Source organism: Aethalodelphis obliquidens, unplaced genomic scaffold (assembly GCF_003676395.1).
Source record: "Aethalodelphis obliquidens isolate GAN/ISIS:26980383/991018 unplaced genomic scaffold, ASM367639v1 scaffold3, whole genome shotgun sequence".
In the NCBI taxonomy this organism is placed as follows: Eukaryota; Metazoa; Chordata; class Mammalia; order Artiodactyla; family Delphinidae; genus Aethalodelphis; species Aethalodelphis obliquidens.
The window spans coordinates 40,846,791-40,860,000 of NW_020837947.1; the positions used below are offsets into that span (position 1 = coordinate 40,846,791).

The 13,210-nt window shown below is 35.5% G+C and overlaps 1 protein-coding gene across 3 annotated transcripts in view; it reads left to right on the forward strand.

Moving 5' to 3' along the window:
- MAN1A1 (mannosidase alpha class 1A member 1) overlaps positions 1-13,210 on the forward strand; it is a 178,528-nt gene that overhangs the window by 66,185 nt on the left and 99,133 nt on the right. For all 3 annotated transcript variants that reach the window (XM_027087611.1, XM_027087599.1, XM_027087606.1), the window contains one exon: positions 228-308. In XM_027087611.1, the coding sequence (XP_026943412.1) occupies positions 228-308 (81 nt within the window). The remainder of the gene's footprint in view (positions 1-227; positions 309-13,210) is intronic.

Below are 13,210 nucleotides of genomic sequence, written 5' to 3' on the forward strand. Positions count from 1 at the left end.
TAAATATTTTTATAATTGTTATTTTAAGAGTCAAAATTTTTTGATCTATTTACATGTGTTTTGACACTGTTAGAAGGGAGGGCTTTTCCCTCTTGTGTATAAATTTCTCTGGGCAAGCATATAGGGTTGAACAAAATTTAAATATTTCATGCACTTTATCACGGTGATATTTTTCTCAATTGTGTACTACCACTTATATATGAACCTCCTTTATTTTGTTTCCACAGAATGCTGAAGTTTCTGTTTTTGAAGTAAATATACGCTTTGTCGGTGGACTAATCTCAGCTTACTACCTGTCTGGAGAAGAGGTAAGATGAAAAGTGGCATATAAATGGGAATTATGAAGTGTCTTAAAATGATATTCTCCAAGTAAAGTATGCTTTTTATGGTATCCATTAAATTTTCACGTTTTGATGGGCCTCTAGCATATACTGAATTTCTTATAATAAGTACTAATTAAATGAGCACACTGGGAAAGTCTGACAGAGCATGTTGTCAGGAAATGTTAGGCAGTGCCTTTAAAAAAGCCTGGCTCTATTATGTTATGTATGGTGTGATTAAAACTACAAATTATATATGCCTATGGACAAAGTAAAGAGTTTAGTATAATGGCAGGTTTGTGGATTTCTTTCTTTAAAAAATATTTTAATGTTAGTATAATATTAACTTAATAAAAACTTTTTTGAAATAAAGCTTGGCAAGTGAGATATAAAAATTAGAGTATTTAAGAAATTGAGGGGGTGAGTGAGATGCTCAGCTTCCAGGTTAGAAGTCCTGTAGGCCAGTAACCCCACATAAAGTGCTTTGTAGCTCCTCCTAGGTTGGAGCTTAATTATCGCTGCTCAGAACAAAGAAGGAATTTTTAATTTAGCTGCCTTTTATCAATAGATTAAGAAAGGATTTTTGTATCATGCTCATGAAGAGCACAGGTGCTATTATCCTGAAAGGTTTTGGACAGCTTTATGAATAACAACCTAAGAGTCATTAGAATGGACCTCACCTTTAATTTCAACAGTGTTAAAAGCTGACATCAGGAAAAACAGTCACATATTTCAATTGCATATCAATCAGATTTGTGTTAGCCTGAGCAATCTGGCTGGGGGGAAGAGGGGATCTTACCTAGTGTACTAGTTCGTGTATTTCTATGCTCCTTCAAACAAATTTAAGCACAGCAGTATATGCTTAATGAGAAAGACTACTTTACTTTGTTTCTCGTCTCTCAGATGCTTTCCTAGTCATAACAAAACAGCCAGTACAATCTTAACATTCTCCTTCTTTTTAGATTTTATTCTACCATAGAGATTTTCAAAGTGTATAGATGGCTTCTATATTCCCCTGTATCTGTCCTGTTTGTGATAAACCCTGTTCTTCATTATCCCTCTTCTTCCCTTTTTCCAGTTGCACATAACTTCATTTGTTCATTTTGGTGTAGGATGTTCTAAACGCTAAGCCTGGGAATCCATATTTTTAAAAACTCATAATTAAAATTAATTACTGTTTTTTTACTAAAGAAGTTTCTGCTTTTAGAATATATGTCTTTGAGTATCCAGTGCCTGTGTATTCTCATTGTTTTTGGCGTGACATACTTAGGATGACCTTGGTTTTAACTTCCTTCATCATTTCTGTGGGGTGAGACAATTTGGAGGAAAAAGGACTTCATTGTATCTGGGCTCAGATAGGGTAATGGAGCATGCAAAGAGAAACAATTATGTATTTCTTCTAAATATGCATCATGTAGATTAGGATACTTTTTTACTCATAACAGTATCTTAAGTTTATATACCTGTGTTTGTTTCTATATGTGTGTATGCTTACTGGAGACATATATGTTTATATACTGATATAAATATTATACAGATACAGCTTGCCTACAGATGAAATCATCTGCCTAAGACATTGTAAGGATTTTTTTTTTTTTTTTTTTGCGGTATGCGGGCCTCTCACTGTTGTGGTCTCTCCCATTGCGGAGCACAGGCTCCAGACGCACAGGCCCAGTGGCCATGGCTCACGGGCCCAGCCGCTCCGTGGCATGTGGGATCCTCCTGGACCAGGACACAAACCCACGTCCCCTGCATCAGCAGGCGGACTCTCAACCGCTGCGCCACCAGGAAAGCCCTGTAAGGATATTTTTAAATTCTCTACTTAGCTAACTTTAGTAAGAAAAGGACCACAAAAAACACCTCCATTGAAAATAATTATTCTTTTAGTATATATGCTTTGTCCTTATCCCTGTGCAAAACATTCATTGTGTTAATTATATCTATATTTTCTGTATTTTAATTTTATGATAAAAGTTACCTTAGGTATTTCCTTTCTTATATATCAATACTTTTCTTTGTTTCTATAGAATACATTTTTAATTTTAGTTCTTAAAGATTCAGCATAGTTTTTGCTAACTATTCCCTAAACGTTAGACAGTTGGGTTGCTTCCAGTATTCCTATAGTTTGAATAATGTAGCTATAATCAGCCAATAAATATATTTATCCTCTAAAGTGGGATTGCCAAGTGAGAAGCGATTAGTATAAGACTGTTTTACCATCATCTCCTGTTTCTTCCCCCCAATTATTACCTCATCACTGATGGTTGCCTTTCATTTGACCAATGCATTCAAGAGAATTAGCTGTCAGGAATGTGATCAAGGAAAATTATTTTACCCTAAGTCTGAGCTTGATCTATTTGTCTCCATATCAAAATGAAAAATTGGGCATTCGTTTAATAGAAAGAACATCAACATGGCCACATTATGGATTAGTTGGTTTTAGATTGTTGATAAAGTTCTATGCTACACACTCTTTTATAGATCAAGGTATTATTAAGATAGTCTAGGAAGATTCATCTTCTTAAATTATCTCATAGAGGGACTACTAAATCACCATAATTTAACATTCTCATTTCATCGCTGAGGCTCAGGAGTATTCTGAGAACATCTTATAAATCACCATCAGAAGTATATAGGCCCACACTGATGTAAGTTCAAGATTCTTACGTTTATGTTACAAAAACAGAAGAGGAAATACCACTGACTTGCATTACCTGCTTCAGGAAAATTACAATTAGAAACACTGAACAATAATCAAGAATGTCAGTGGACCTCTAAACCTACGAAAAGAACAATAGGAACATGAAATACCTGTTGACATATACTTTGATTACAGGGACATATTCAAAAACTTGAAATGCCCTAGCTCAGTTAAAATATTTTGTAGTATTATTTTTTTTAAAAAAGCCGAGCCACGAGATTTCCAGAGTCTATATAAGAAAGTGCAGATAACCACGAGAATTACAAACGGATGGGATAAAAATAAGATGAATACCAAATACTAAATGATCAGTAATAAAAATAAATAAAAGAGATAGCATTGCTCTATTATAAGCTCAACGGAAACTAAAGTCCTCATTGGAGATAGTAAATAGCATCTAGAATATCATTACCCAAATTATGTTCTACAGACCACTAGTTTCTTTAGATATGGCAGGATAAATCTGTATCTGTATATATACTAAAAATAAATTTGGAAAAAGTTACATCCTATATTCTTTCTTAGAAATTCACAATTTACAGAAAAAGAAACTAATTTTTTTTTATCTCTGTATTTCCATACTTACTTAACTATAACCTCCCTCTTTTTTTTTAATGTAACATCTGCTAACACTGAGTTACAAACATTGTTTCCCAGAACAAATTTTGGGAAATATTACTGTAGAATAAGAGTAACCAAAGCAAAAGTGATATTGAAAATTGGCAAATGCAAAACAAGACATTTCAAGAGAAGATGATACATGTAGAAAATAGCATGTATGACTATACCGCATATTATTATTTGCTTTACAACAGAAATCAGTGGCTGTATTGAGCAGAAAGTAAACTTAATGGGATATAGTAATGCCACAGACTCATAGAGAAGGCTGAAGAAGAAATTGGAACTAGCACTCTCAAGTTGCCACAGAGGATCTCTATGACTCAGCAATCTCTCTGGGTCACCCTAGAATTAATAAACATGCACTAATTTTTTCCTACCCTTGTCAAGACACAAAGTTCCAGAAGAAAGAGGTCAATTGGCAGTTTTATTTAATGTGGTCCCTTAAGGATCTTAGGAAATGAAAGAGAGGATATGATAAAAAGTGTTCCACAGGGTTTGAATTCAGTATCCCATGAGGACCAAGTATAGATAATTCCTGAATAGGAAATTGAAGGCCCTATTGGAAGGGTAGGAATAAAAGATGTTTGGGAGTCAAAAAAAAGACATAATTCCACTATGATGAATAAGGGTGTCAGAGGAAATAGACAAGCTGTATGGAAACTGATAATTTAATAAAATACTGCTTAGGAAAGCTTTTCCTGATTTGAAAAACTACTTTATTCTGTAAATTGAGAGAGAACATTTAGAACTGACAAGGTATTTAATCCTCAAAGGAAACATTCAAGTAATATGTTTTAAGTATGTGAACTAGAAAAAGTCAACTCATCAAAGCTAAAAAGATTGAAGAATGAGCTTTCATTGAATAAAGGCAACAAGGGCATCTGACCCAAGACCCAAGGGCATCTGACCCAAGGGAAACACATATAATAGATTTTTACATTAGATCAGTTTACTCTGCCAAGGTAGCCTTCATTCCGAAGGCAGCAAAAGAACGTTTTCCCAAATTAACCAAAAGAAATCCACTGCTCCAGACACACCACTACAAAAGATTGCTGAAGGACTTACTGAAAAAGAGAAGTAGCTAATACCTCTAATTTTTAAAATATCAAGGAGGAAAACATGAAGTGGGTAGGATTGTGGAGTAGGGAGGAGAGAAATAAGATTGAGAATGTGAGTGTAGTGGTAGAAAGATCTATTTTTGTCTCATAATAGGATTCAGACGTTTGGGGTGCAGGACATCAATTTTGTAGAGTTTGTTTAGTGATGATCCTTATATATACTTTAGATATTAATTTACTGTTTAGCATTCATTATTGAAACTTTATAAAATAAAGGAATATGATAAACTGAATAGGTAATATTTTCATTTTAAAAGGTTTAACTTAGCAAAATGATATTAGATTACAGTAATTTTGCTTAAATTTGTAATTGTTTCCGTGGATAATGAGCTAAATTGTCTCATGTTGAATATTTTATTAAGATTGGAAGTTTATTTTGTACTTTAAAAGGGATCTAGGAGTACATGGAATCGATTCTAAAATAATGTACACTTTCGTCAAATGAAAATGCTACCTTTTTTTGGCCTACATTGAATTACAGAAATCATACCTACTCCGTAACTCAGGTTTTCTATGTGTCTTACTCTGTACAAAGCTCTATCCTGTATTTATAATTGTTTTTGGAAGCACAGAAGTTTTATTAGCCATAAGAACTTTATCTCAGTAATACATGAAAGCAGTTCTACAGTTTGCCAAGAATTTCAGCTCCAAACCTATTCATGGCTAAGGTATAAGTGGCAGAAGCTGGTATAGATTTGCATCTGATAAATGTGGTAGACCAAATGAGAGGGCTTGGCACCTAAAGGAGAGGGAAACTCAGAAAATTAACTTGTTTATTAATGAAATATGTGTATCCCTTTTAGTTTAGCACAGTACTTTGCACATAGTAAGTGAACTACAAATTCGTATCAGTGAGAATAGACCTATTATGATGCAGTAACAACCTCAAAATCTCAATGGTTTAAGACAATACGCTCTACACACTCTTTATGCTTTGCCCATGCTGCATGCTCTGCCCACAACTCTGCTTCTCATCATCCTCCCTCCAGAGCCCAGACTGGTGCAGCAGCTGCCATCTGAGTCATTTCCATTTGCCAAGGCAGGAGGCAGGGTGTTGAGGTGACAAAAGAAAACCTGGAAAATCACACACTGGCTTTTAACATGTCTATTGAAAAGACACTTGTTACTTCAGCTCTCATCTTATTGGCGAAAGCAAGTCACATGGCCACTGTAATTTAAAGGGTTGGGGGACAGGATGCAGTGTTACCACCACACGCCTGGGAGTAAATAGTGCTAATGACTGCCACAGTAGCCACTGACTTGGGTTAAACTGTATAGCCTTCCCAGCTGCTAGGAGAAGCAGAAGATAGGAATTTGTGAAAAGAGGGGAATTTTTTCAAGGGTCCCCAAACTGGAATTAGTCTGCACCACAAGGAAAAGACTTCCATACTATGACCCTAGGGTAGTAATTAGAGAGTCATGCCTTGGGATAGGAAAACATATTCACTGACTTGTCAAGTAAAAGGCTACTCTTCTAGCACTTGTCTACAAAATTCTGTTTCTGTGAGAAACATCTCCTATTCTAGACTTCTCCTGTAACCCTCCAAATTTCAAACAGTATAGTTGAGAAACCCAGGTAAACTATGCTATAGAAAAGGAATGCCTGTCATCAGTACTGCAGTTGTCTAGTGGGGGAGCTAATCATTGCTCTTCAGCAGCACCCTGCTGTGTTGAGCGGACGTTGTGGACCTGGTGCCTTTCCTCCAACCACTTCCTCTTTAAGTGTTTGCTCAGACCAGGAACTTGTTGTCTTGCAAAACCTAATGTAAAAGATGAGGTAATATGTTTATATTTAGATTTATAGTGAATCATTTCATAATTTACAATGTCTGTTAAAACCAATACTTAAATCATTTTTATTGTCTGAATCATATTGACATAGATTTCTAATACTAAATTTGTGTGTGTATGTATGTGTGTGACTTAAACAAAAGCTGTACTTTTCTAGTAATATTTCTGTATATTTTTTTTCTTTGAAATTATTGCAGTGTCCTTTAGGAAGGTATCATGAGGTACCTATAGCAAGGAACTTAAAATTTAATGGGACTAGTAGAAAATTCCTGAGAATTGTGATAATTTACCATCTGGTAAGTTCATTTATTTAGTGGATCAGCATATGCTTATTGAATACCTGCACTGAAGCACTGACTGCACTTGGTGCTGCAGAAACAGTGACCAAGAGAAACAGTCTCCACTGACAAATATTGATTCATTTAGATGTTATAACAACCCTGTAAAGTAGGAGTAGATATTGTTTTTATCCTCATTTTACATAGGGAAAGACAGAGCACTGAGTGTTAAGTAACTTACCCAAGGGCATACAAAGCAGCAGAGCTGGCCTTCAAAGTTGGACAGTCTAGCTACAAGACAGCAAGTAGCAACCAGACATTAGGGATCTCAAACATAGAAGACAGAAGTAGGCTATAGGCTTGAACTTATGAGTCATCAACAGCTAAATGTGAATAGAAGGGATAGAAGGGAATGGGGCTGCTGAGAATGCATATAGATTGAAAAAAGGGAGCCTTAACATTTCGGCATTGGTGAGAGGAAGGAGCTAGAAAAGGAGACTAAGAAGTGGTAATCCCAGAAGTAGGAGGAAAACTAATAAATGTGATTATCACAGAAGCAAAGGGAAAATAGTATTTTGAAAAATGATGAAGTATTCAGTTGTGTCAGAGGTTGCTGCTAGGGCAAGATGTTTAAGGACTGAAAATATCTTTGGACGTAGCAATATGGAGGTCACGGATGACTTTACTGAAAGTACTTTTAGTAGAATAATAGCATATAATCCAAATTGATTTTGATTGAAGAGGAGAAGGTCTTTTAGAAGGTAAGGGAGGGTAGGATTCAGAGGACAGATAGCCTTAGGGAGTGGTCCCTCCTCCACTGCAGTATGAGAGGGTAGAGGAGAAAATGGGCACACATGTCAATGACTTGGTAGATTTGGTGGCAAAGATATGAGATGTTTACTATGCGATGGCCCCTGTTAACTGTATGAAGAAGCATCAGACAAGGACATCTGAGGTTCACGGGGAGAGAATAGACATTTCAGATGAGTGTGTATAATTTGAAATTGTCATTCTAGAGAGGGTTGTGACTAGAGATACATGGTAGAATTTCTGGACAGTATCTACGTGGGTGACCATGAATTCATGGTGGCTTCAATCCTCAGGTGTATGATATTTCTTTCTCCAGTAGTGCTCAGCAGTTCAGATACAAGCATAGAGAAGGTAGTTGGTGTGTTTTCATTGAGTTTTGCTAGACAGATGAGACAGAGACACCAAAAAAGGTATGGATTTTATGGTATTGGCAAAAAGTTTCATTAAAATTATAGACCATAAAGTCCAAGAATGAGTATAAGACAGTATGAAAAAAAACCGGTGAGTGATGGTTAGAGAGAAAATGGACTGGTTAAATTGCCTGATGTTTAGTTGAAGTAGGATAGTAGAAGTAGCAGTAATTTAGCAGATGACTAGAAGCTCTGGAAGTTAAGGCTATATAGTGGAATATATGAATAAGATATTTAAAAAATAGGGAAGTCTTGAGTGATGTCATAATCCAGGATAACATCACAAAACTGAGTGATTAAGGAGGGATTTTGCCAGAAGCTATCTGCATAGCTTACTGTGCAATATATTTTAATTGAAAAAAAAATAGGTCTTAAAAAAAAAACAACTTTCAAGCATCAGTGAATTATTTTTAAATTTGCTAAGATATAAATACTACATAATATTCATAAGTCCATATGAAAATATGTACTGAACAAAGGTTACTGTTTAAACAAAAAAGAGAAAAATATTCATGCAGTATGAAATTTAAATATATGATTGTTGGACAAACATTCATGACTCTAGAGCCTTAAGAAGTCAGTACAGATTAGAGTTGGCAGTAGAAATGTAAACAAAATGCATGTTAACTAATTAGATTAAATGCAACTATGTACCTATGCAGAGCTGTTTCTTTTAAGCTATAACTAGATGAAATTGTATCTACAATAAATTTAGTAAATTTGATTGTAGTGATGTGAATTTGTTTTGAATTTCCTTTAGTCCGTTCAAGCTGCTGTATGCTATAGTAGAATACCATAGACTGGGTGGTTTATAAACAATGAACATTGATTTCTCATAGCTGTGGAGGCTGGGAAATCCAAGATTAAGGTGCCAGAAGATTTGGTGTCTCGTGAGGGCCAGCTTCTTGTGTCATAGATGTCCATCTTCTCTAAATGTCCTCACATGGCAGAAGGGGTGAAAGAGCTCTCTAGGATATCTTTTATAAAGGCACTAATTTCATTCATGGGGGCTCCACCCTCATGACCTAAACACCTCGGAAAGCCTCCACCTCCAAATTATCATCACATTGGGGATTAGCATTTCACATATAAATTTTGGGAGGACAGAAACATTCAGTCTATAATAGGTGCCTTCTAAAGTATGTCTTGTAAAGATTTCATTTACAAAGCTTTCTTGTGTTACCATTTTATGATGTAGATTTATAGTTTATGTATTTAATGTTTTTTTCTTTAAAATGTTTTAGAAGATATTTCATTGACAAATCTTAGGGTTAACTATTCTAGTAACTTAAGCCATTTCTGATACATTATGAAGTGTTTCTTCAAGAGAGATCTGTTGATATATCTGGATATACAACCATTAATTTTGCATTTGGAAGTTCATCTTATAATTTAGCTGGAAATTCTTTTACATTGATAATAAAGTAGACCTAAGCCTTGAGGGTAATGTTTGTTTTTAACTTAATAATTGATCTTTATTTTAATCTGAGGTATCCCATTCCTCTGAAGCAGTACAAATAGTGACTAATTCCAGGGTCCTGCAAAATGAGGAAATCCAAGAGGTTTAATGATATGGGCATAGAACACAAGAATTTTTTCACAGCTCTTTATTATAAACACTTTTGTTTTTCATTTGTGCCATTAGATAGAAGGTTAGGGTTAGACCAGATAAGCAAAAGAGATTGTCACGTTTGTCTTATAAGTCCCATTTGGTTGATGCATTTATTTGTTTAATCTTATTTTAACAGATATTTTTAAGTTCTTCATATAATAATCGTGATAGTTGCTCTAATTTATAAATTGCTGCTAACTTCTGTGTTTCAATTCTTATAGCTAACTTGGTATTAAAATTATTAAATAGTGGCTTCTTACTTTAGTCTTGTGTCATGCACTTCCTCTAGAGTCAGGTAGAAAGTAGACTTATTATTCGATTTAGATTTAACTGTTAATTCAAATAACAACTGTAGCATGTGTGTTGAGTGTTTTTTTTTAATATCTTTATTGGAGTATAACTGCTTCACAATGTTGTGTTAGTTTCTGCTGTACAACAAAGTAAATCAGCTATATGTATACATATATCCCCATATCCCCTCCTTCTTAAGCCTCCCTCCCACCCTCCCTATCCCACCCCTCTAGGTCATCACAAAGCATCGAGCTGATCTCCCTGTGCTATGCAACAGCTTCCCACTAGCCATCCATTTTACATTTTGTACTGCATATATGTCAATGCTACTCTTTCATTCGTCCCAGCTTCCCCTTCCCCCACTGTGTCCTCAAGTCCGTTCTCTACGTCTGCATCTTTATTCCTCCCCTCCCACTAGGTTCATCAGTACCATTCTTTTAGATTCCATATATGTGCGTTAGCATACGGTATTTGTCTTCCTCTTTCTGACTTCACTCTGTATGACAGTGTGTTGAGTTTCTGCTATCTAATCTTTATGACTGTATAATGCATTATGACTAGACTTAGAATAATATTAACCCAGAGTTTAACTCTGAAGAATTAGGTATAGTGGACCTTAAAGCTCTATCATCTTGTCAGGCTTGCAGTTATTAACCTGTTTAGTTGCTTATGATTCACATCTTTATTCAGCAAATATTATGTGCCACCTATGGTAATTTTGAGCATCTGTTATGTGCCAGGCTGTGTTCTTGTCTCTAGAGGATTCAGTGATGAACAAACTAGACAAAGTCTCTGTTCTCATGAAATGTACATGCTAGTGAGATAAAATATTAAAGAAGTCCACAGTGTAATTTCAGATAGCAGTAAGTGCTGTAAAGAAAATACAATACAATCATGTGATAAAGAGTGACAGAGAGAGGGGTAGGAAGAGGAGGACTACTTTAGGGTGAATTTAGGGCGCTCAAATTGGACTAACACCATTGAAGATTTGGAGAAAATAACATTCTAAGCAGAGGAACCCAAGAGTTCTGAGTTTATGGTAGATTTCTTTCTTTTCTTTGGGACAAAGAAGAGGAGGAGGAATGTGATGGTGATGATATTGGTGATAATAAGACCATTTTTTGAGGGTTTATTGTGTGCCAGGTGTACAGTATTAATACTGGAGAGATTTCATAATCTCCATGTTGTAGTTACACTGAAGCTCGGACCGGCTGATTCCTGAGTCATGTAGGAATTGGTAGAACTGGAATTAGACCCTGCTCTGTCTGTGCCATAACCCTGTCCACGTATTATTCCCAAAGCCAACAGGGTTAGTACCACAGTCTTTCTTTCTTATGTACTTGCTCATCAGTTCAACATCTAACCCTTATGTAATGAACTAGCTGCAATCTTCTATAACTCATGAAATCTTCCACTTCCTAAGCAACAAAGAATAACTGATATTTGAAAACTAAACTATGATATGTTAACACTTATGAGTTTATAACAGATTTTTGAAATTATTTGAAATTATTTATTCATCACATTCATGTGTTTTTCCAAAACAAAATTTTCCTTGAATTTTTCCAAATTCTTTGAGTTGCAAGCATTCTCATTTTCCTTCTCTGTGTTTTTATTCTTCATTCCCTCACCCTCTTCATCAGAATAAAATGCATATTGAGGACAGTAGTAATTGATAGCACTGAATGATGTAGATATATGCAATTTAGAAAAAAGAATAGTATTTTCAAGTTTTGAATCATATTTTCTGATACAGAAATATGAAGGAAAAAGGTAGTACATTGTCATTTCAAATTAAATTAAAATAGTTTGGTTTTATTAATAGACATAAATTATGAAGGTTTACCAATACAATTGGAATGCTTTTATGTAATTAGAAAATTCCAAAAAGAACTTGAAAAAGCTCATAAATCTACCATATGACAAAAGCACTTTAATAAATTTCTCCTGACTGTGAATAAAAATTTGGAATCCAGTTGCCTACTTGCTTTTTATATTTTACTCACTTAGACAAAGAGAAGGGAAGCTCATATTTATTGTCATATATCATAATAGTAACTGCAAAAAAATGATTAATATATCTACTTCTCATAGTCATTAAGGATTTGCAGTCAACCATTTTCTAGTATGTTTTCCTTCCATTATGTTAACTGTTGTCAAAAGACAAGACTCAAAACCAGGGCCTTGGGTTAAACTAAGATTAGATCCAGTGACCTGGCATTCCTCCAGAAGTTTTTCCATTGTGGAATTTCAAGATGCTACCTAAATAATGGGGTTTAATTAGTACTCAGATAAATGGGTAGTTGCCACACTTTCAAGGATTACCAGTCTCATGTCACCACTGCCTGGCGTGCACTTCCCACTAGTTTTACTTATCCATTCAATGTATTCCCCCCCATCCCCGTGTCCAGACAGATGCAGAATAATCACTGACTCTCCTTATAAATACTCAAAGTAAAATACCAACACTTTGACTTCTTTCTCTCCCTCTTCCCTATCAAATTAGCAAAGACTAAAAACCACGTTAATACCCAGTTTGGTGAGAGTAGGGCAAAAATTTGCGCAGACATTGCTGAAGGGAATGTAATTCAATACAGTTGCTTTGAAAAGCTATTAAGTACTATATATATAAGAAGATCCTTAATAAAGGTATTCATTTAGTTCTAGTTATTCAGCATTGGGGAATCTAGCCAAAGGAAATAATCCAAGATGTAATCAAATTATGCCTAAAGCAATTAATGAATATATTTTATATACTCAGTAAATAGGAAGAAACATCTCAAATATCCAATAGTAAAAGAATAGTGGAGCAGATTATGGAATGCCCACATAATGGCATGTTGTACAACCATTAAATTTGTTTGTTTGTTTGTTTTGCCGTACATGGGCCTCTCACTGTTGTGGCCTCTCCCGTTGCGGGCACAGGCTCCGGACGCGCAGGCTCAGCAGCCATGGCTCACGGGCCCAGCCGCTCCGCGGCATGTGGGATCTTCCCGGACCGGGGAACGAACCTGTGTGCCCTGCATCGGCAGGCGGACTCTCAACCACTGCGCCACCAGGGAAGCCCCAACCATTAAAATTTATGCTTGTTTATTTACTGACATGGGCAAATATTGATAAGTAAAGCAAGATATAAAATTTAATATGTATATGATTATTTGTGACCTCCTTCACCCATTTCTCCCACCCTTCACCCCTCCCATTTCTGACAACTACCATTCTGTTCTCTGTATCTATGAACTTAGTATTTTTGTTTGT